Source organism: Cariama cristata, unplaced genomic scaffold, assembly GCF_000690535.1.
Source record: "Cariama cristata isolate BGI_N322 unplaced genomic scaffold, ASM69053v1 scaffold22278, whole genome shotgun sequence".
Lineage (NCBI taxonomy): Eukaryota > Metazoa > Chordata > Aves > Cariamiformes > Cariamidae > Cariama > Cariama cristata.
Window position 1 is genome coordinate 1,794 of NW_009633219.1, and position 6,447 is coordinate 8,240.

Sequence of the window (6,447 nt, forward strand, 5' to 3'; positions counted from 1 at the left end):
AGAGCTGGCGTCCAAGCCACCGGGCAGCATACAGTGCGGAGCTGCTGCTGGAGATGAGGTGTGGAGGGCACTGGCTACCAGGAAGGAGCTTCCCACCTGCGCTGGATTCTGCACCTTCGCCCACAAGGCACAGGTGCTCGCCACGAGTGGTTGGTCTTAATGGCAATGCTGTTCTCTGCGATTCAACAGACAGTCTGGTCCTTGAGATTAGGGGTGTCCGGGTGACACTTGGTACAGCTGTTACCCGAGTTTCACCAGAGTCTGAACAGGAGCTGGAAAAACATGAGGGTGGGTGGCAAACCAAGGCGTATGCACCGAGAATGTTTATAGATTCAAGTATTTACACTCCTGTAAAAATTTGCCTGAATTCAGAAGGGCAGGTTATGTAAACTGGTATCACTTGAAACTTAGCCTTAAACCAACATCCAGAGCAAAGCCCCAGACCTGGGACTGTCTGCATCTTAACATCAGTGTCTGGCATGAAGATGAGGAAGAACTGCTGTAACCAAAATAGATCTCTGAAGTCTTTGGCCATTTCTGTGGGGCATTCAAGTGCCTTTGTTTTTAGGTCTGCAGGTATGGTTTTGCTCTTTGCAGTCCCTCCTTCAGGAACTGGAGGTAAGTTGCAGTTGAAGGGTCTTCGAAATTGGTGGAGAAACTAAAGATGCTACTTTCAACATCTTCAGGCTTCATGGAAGTAATGTCCAGGAAGTAGTTGGCATTGATATGGTGAATCTGGGAAAGAAAACAGAGGAGAGGAGACTTCAAGGGCCAGAACAATTCCCCATCCACTGCCTTGGCCTCTAGCCAGGACATAGGCGACAGGACTGTAACAACTCTAATCCTTTGCAAATGCTAATTCAGCATCCAGGATTCAGGTTTGCATTTTACAGTCAGAGAAAGATGTGTGAAAGACAATGGTTTCTTTCTTCCCCCAAGAGTGCTGACCTCGCATTTAGGTTAAGAAGAAGATGAAGGCGATTTGGGTAAAATCATGCAGGCGTAAAACCTAGCTCTCAGCAAGGGCTGGGGAGACGGCAGCCCGACCACGCTGACTGCTGGCGTGCGTGCTCTCAGCCCAGCATTGCTGCAAAACCAGCACCTGAGCTTCAAATGCCTCTCTGCTTTCCGTTCCCCCCATGGAGGTGGGAGAGGGGGACACGTGGCCACTCACCACAGCAACCTCGACAGGCTGAGCTGAGGCCACTCACCAGCCCACAGCCTCATCTGGTGGGGAGCCACTAAAGAGACAGCAAGGAGTGACTTGCATGTGTTACTAGCTAACATCTGGCAAGTGCAGGGCACAATCAGATTAGCCCTGGCAGGATCCTCCACTACAGACAGCCCGACGGCTGACACAAAGCGAAGCGCCGCACTGTCAAGTGTCAGGAACCATTGTCATTCTCCAAATCCAAGAGGGGGGCTGTTGGGGAGCACCGAAGCACCAAAGTGTGTGGACTTGCTAATGGCTGACCTGCTGTGACAAACTTGGGGAATGAAAAGAAAGATAAATGTGCTGGAAGGTGCTGATAAGGAAAGATTTTCTCCAAAGCATGAGCACAAAGAACAATGGGTGCAGGAAACAAGCTACAATGGCTTCCCAAAGGTCAGTGACTCCAATCAGGGACAATAAGGAATCACAGGCAGACATTTGCTTCAAGTCTGATTGTTTCCCCCCCTGCCCAGAGCTGCTGTTGTTCTGTCGCTGAATAAAAAGACGTTTGTTTCAGATTTCTTGGTAGAGCTGCTGTCTGTCTGCCACAGCATCCCTGAGAGCACAGCATCGTGACGGACTACAGCCCCACAAAGGCTCAAGGAGCCAGGGAATGGCTGGGGGAGCACGCACTCGCTTCAGGATCTGCAGATGACCCTGAAGACAACACGTTCTAATGGGAAGAGCCGAGCCCAGCTGAAGGGGTAACGAACGTACCACCGTGCCGTTGGGGAGGCAGATGATCATCTCCACGGGGAAATTGTATTTCTCCAGGTGCAGGTCAGCCAGCTTGCTGTAGAACTCATTCTCTCTGTTGGTCTGTAAGGAGACCCCAAAGAAACACAACTGCACACACCAAAACTAGCAGCATGGCGCAGGAGGAGTACACTGAACACAGGAGGGGGGGACTGAAGAGCTGCTTTGCAGCACGGTGGTTACTGGTTCCCACGACCTGCTTTACTGTTCCCCTTCAGTCAGCCTCCCTCTCACATTTCAGCTGTAGATTTCCTCCCCAAACCATAAAACCACCCCATTGCTGGCAGTTCCCAGGCACATCAACAGTCTGATCCCAGCTTTTCCCAGAGTCTCCAGCTCTGTCACTGTCCCCAGCTGACAGCATCAGCCTAGAGACAGGCTCGTAAGTGGGGAAAGGTGCAATTGGGAGACTTGGGGTTCAGTCAGTAATTCGTTGCTTCCCGGGTTACAGAGAAGTCAGTTTGTTGATGGCACAAATGGCCTTGGGCAGGGCTATCTTGCAGTGAAACATCTGGTTTAGCTTTTGAAATTGGCACCGTGACAGAGCAAAGGGGGTCATTGTGCTGTTTTCTTAGCCTGCCTCCATCTGGTGTTGCTTGGCCCCTGCCATCACTAGGACACGGAGGGCTTGGAACCGAAATCCCCCACTAGCACAGGTGTGAGCTCCCCTCTCCTGCCAGCACCCCTGTGCCAAGCACCGTCTGCATTCACAAGCACTGAATCCAAAGGCGGCAGATGTGGCTGCGACACTCACCTGCAGCTCTTCCAGCTCCTTCACAAAAAAAATCGCGTGCAGCAGGGTGAGGATGGGCGAACTTTCCAGGACGGTCTCCCGGAGAGTTCGCCCTGAACCTGGCATAGGAAGAGAGGCCGACAGTGGTTTCCTGTGTGTCCTGAGCTGACTGTTGCCATGTTTGATGCCACCGCAATGCCACTGCTCTGGCTGCTGCAGCAGCTGGCTTGGGCTCCCCCCAGCCCAGCCCATTGTCTTTTTTCTCCTTTGTTGGCAGTTTTCCACAGCTTATTGTCTCCTGTGTGTGCTGCTGGCAGAGAAGAGTCACCAGAGCAGACTCCAGCCACTTCCAAGGCAATGGAAAGAGGAGGACAAGCTTGCCATGGAGGCTGACTGGTGTGGTGCATTTAGGAAAGGATCAGGCCCTGCAGACCCACCCTGAGTGCCTCTTGCTGTTCATGCTGAGCACAGCCCATACACACCAGAGAGCTTTTAAGGGCAGACAGGACTCTCCCACCCATCACTCCTGCCCACTGTGGCATGCAAGTTCTTAGGCCTGTGTGTGTGGGAAACAGCTACACATCAGGATAACCCCAAGCCCACATCTGGCTCTGGCTTCTCCTGTGCAGGTGTCAGGGACAGAGCAGAGAGCAGTGTCCCTTTCACTGTGCAGATGCTGCCTCTACCCAAGCAGACCAAGAGGGGAAGAGAAAGGAGAAAGACCAGACTCATACCTCCACCTCTACAAAGGCACTTGAATTGGCGAGCTGGTCTAAGGCTTGTCTCAAATAGATCTGATCCTGCCACTGGGGACTTAAGCTCTGATCAGTAATTCCCCACTTCCAGCCTTTTTCTATTCAGCATCTTCAGTGCCAAAACAAGTAACACAACATTTACCGCTGGCTTGTGACCAGCTCCCTGACCCCCAGCTCTTGTCAGAGCCTGAACAAGGCTCATCATTCCTCCAGCCACGCTGGGAATGTCCTCACCTCAGCAGGACTGGTCATCCAGGGCACCCCACAGCAGGATCGAGTGCACCAGCTTCTTTTCTGCTTTCGCTCTCTCAAAAGCTTGTGTGAAGGGAAGATAGGAGACCTGGAGACAGAGAGACAGCTTCAGAAATAGACACAGAACAGCCCGTCTCAAAAACAAGCAGGGTCTGAAGGAACCAGACCTGCCACATCCCACAGGTGACACAGACAGAGTTTAATCTGCAGTAAGTCCTGCAGATTAACACAAATGACAACTGTAGTGGTCTCTCCAGGGACAACTTCATCTCACAGTGAGACTGTAACGAGCCCCTCACGGCACACGGGCTGTTACTGGCACCTGCAGAGCCCCATCTTTACATACTGCAGAGAGCATCTGCACAACTGCGGGCAGGCTGTCTGCAAACGCACCTCAGCAGCCTGGGAAATCTGGCCTTGAGATATTTATTACAAAACCTCACTGAAACAGCCTAAAAACTGTCTGTGAGGGACCCTGCACAGAGATTGTTCCAATTGCTCAAATTAAGGGAACTTTATTAACATCTTGGCAGCTCAAAGAGAGATTTGTAAGCTCAGGCACAAGAAGGCAGCCATTGAAACGTATCCCTTCAGCCAAAGGAAGCAGTGACAGGCAGTAGCCATCTGCTCCACAGGCTACTGGCATGTTAAATAGTTTGGGTCACCCAGTGCTATAAATTTGCGTCTCAATGCGGGATATAGAGGCACAGGCAGATTGTGTGTTTCCCGCTGATAAGGAAAGCTTGGTCCAAAGGCAGCTGAATGGTGCGAAAGTAATGCCAGAGGAAAACCATTTGTAAGCAGCGCGATTACCTGCCTCACTCAGAAATCGCGTCGGCAGCTACTGATAAGAGGAAGGAAGGATGAGCCTATGTTTACAATACAAGCCTGGGACACAGGACTTCCAGGCTTTGCTCCTGCCTATGCTGCTGTGTGACTGACCCCAAATGGCCTTTCAGAGATGCTGTACTCCCTCATCTGGAAACTGGAAGTCCATCAAGCCACACACGCAGCACCTGGGAGGCACGTGCTGAGTTGGGAGACCCTCACACTACTCTGAATGCTGATCAGGTTGTGGCCCCTGGTTTCTGCTGGTCATCAAGGTGTCTGGATGTCTCAGTGAAGATGAACCTGACTTAAATAAACACGCCAAGGAAGAGCCTGGCCCCTTTCTCACCTTCTTAAATGGATACATGGCCACTTCCAGCTTCTGGGCTGCCTCTTCCCAAGGGATTTCCTGCTGCCAGGTTATCTCTTCGAACACGAACTGAATGGGCTCCCCTGAGGGATCCCTGCTGTCAATCACATTTCCGTTCTCGTCATGGATCACAGAGGGGACTGAAGGCCCTGCCGACTCCAGCTCCATCTGCAGGAGAACAAGCTGAGTTGGACATTGCAGACATCTCACTCCTGGTTTTTCTGTACTCCAGGACTGGACAGAGATGCAAAATAAGACTGTGCAGCTTCTAATGAAGATATAGCTTGACCTATTGTCTCCTGGAGCTGCGCTTTACCAGTTGCAGATGTGTTTTATTGGGGAATAGCAGGAAAGCAACTTCATTACCTTCAATTATTGTCTGACTGTGCTTGCTAGATTAGGAACGCATGAGACTTCCTCACTCCGTGTTTCCACCTTCCCAGTGGAGATTTTTGACTGTGGGACACCAGATCCTTAAAATCACGGGGACCTGCAGGGCTAGTTCGAAGCTCTTGCTCCTACCATCAGCACCAGCCCTCACACAGCCCGTGGCTACCCACAAGAGGGTGCAACAGGGAAAGCTCTTCAGGCGCTTCCCTGTCGTTCAGCTTTTTGGTACATCTGAAATTATTGTGTAAGTCTGTTTTCCTGACTTTTGGCAATTAAAAAGAAACATGGATCTAGTTTAGGAGAAAATGGGACTGTTACATTCAGGTATTCAAAATCCTGACTTATGTTTCCTGTCCCAAGAGCTGGGATTACCACAAAATAGAGGAATAACCTCATGCAGTTTCTAAATTCAGACACACTTTTGTTCATACACCCCTGCGGGTTCAGCGCCTGAGTTCAGCTCCTGATCCTCCCCCCTGCCTGTCAGACTTCTTTTTAAAAATGGAAAGAGTCATGTGCCTCCAGGAGCTTAGGATTCAACCCACAGAGAGGGAAAAAATAAAATATCACAAGAACTGGCAATAGGGACCCACATAGCTGCAAAGGACTTACACAGATCAACAGAGATTATATTGTTATATTGAAATGTTCAAGAGAAAGCTCTAAAGAAGAGGGATAACTGAGGTTATACAGTTCAGGGCCATGGCAGCATAAATCCCTGCTGAGATGCTGCACACATACGGAGGACTGAGAGTGACTACAGACCTGAGGCAGGTAACCGATATCTACTTCCATGTTGCTGCTTTCACTCGCCCCATACAGCCACTCCATATCAACGTTCAGGGACCTGCAAGGCAACCCAGTATGTTCAGAGTCACCCAAGGCTAAAGCTGTGTATGGGAAACCCCAAACAAATGCTCCTTTTGCAGGGTCAGCACTGAAGCCCAGAGCCTCTGGCTCCTTGGAGCTCACCATGTTCCCTGCACAAGACCAGCAACACAGGATCCCTGCTGGATCCGGGCCCAGGCACCCACTCAACACTCTGGGCAAATGCACTCATGCCTTTCAGTACTATCAAAGTACGGAAGAGAGAGGTGTCTTTGCTCCCCCTTCCTTCCCAGCATTTAACTTGCACATTCTGATCCTGCTG

At 50.8% G+C, this 6,447-nt stretch overlaps 1 protein-coding gene across 1 annotated transcript in view; it reads right to left on the bottom strand.

The window, feature by feature from the left end:
- Positions 1-564: 564 nt before the first annotated feature.
- Positions 565-6,447, bottom strand: part of SEPN1 (selenoprotein N, 1) — a gene marked incomplete at its 5' end in the record, with an annotated part of 10,874 nt that continues 4,991 nt past the window's right edge. Inside the window, 6 exon segments of the mRNA XM_009706685.1 lie at positions 565-735; positions 1,931-2,032; positions 2,724-2,821; positions 3,692-3,797; positions 4,887-5,075; positions 6,063-6,144. Of these exon segments, the coding sequence (XP_009704987.1) occupies positions 565-735; positions 1,931-2,032; positions 2,724-2,821; positions 3,692-3,797; positions 4,887-5,075; positions 6,063-6,144 (748 nt within the window).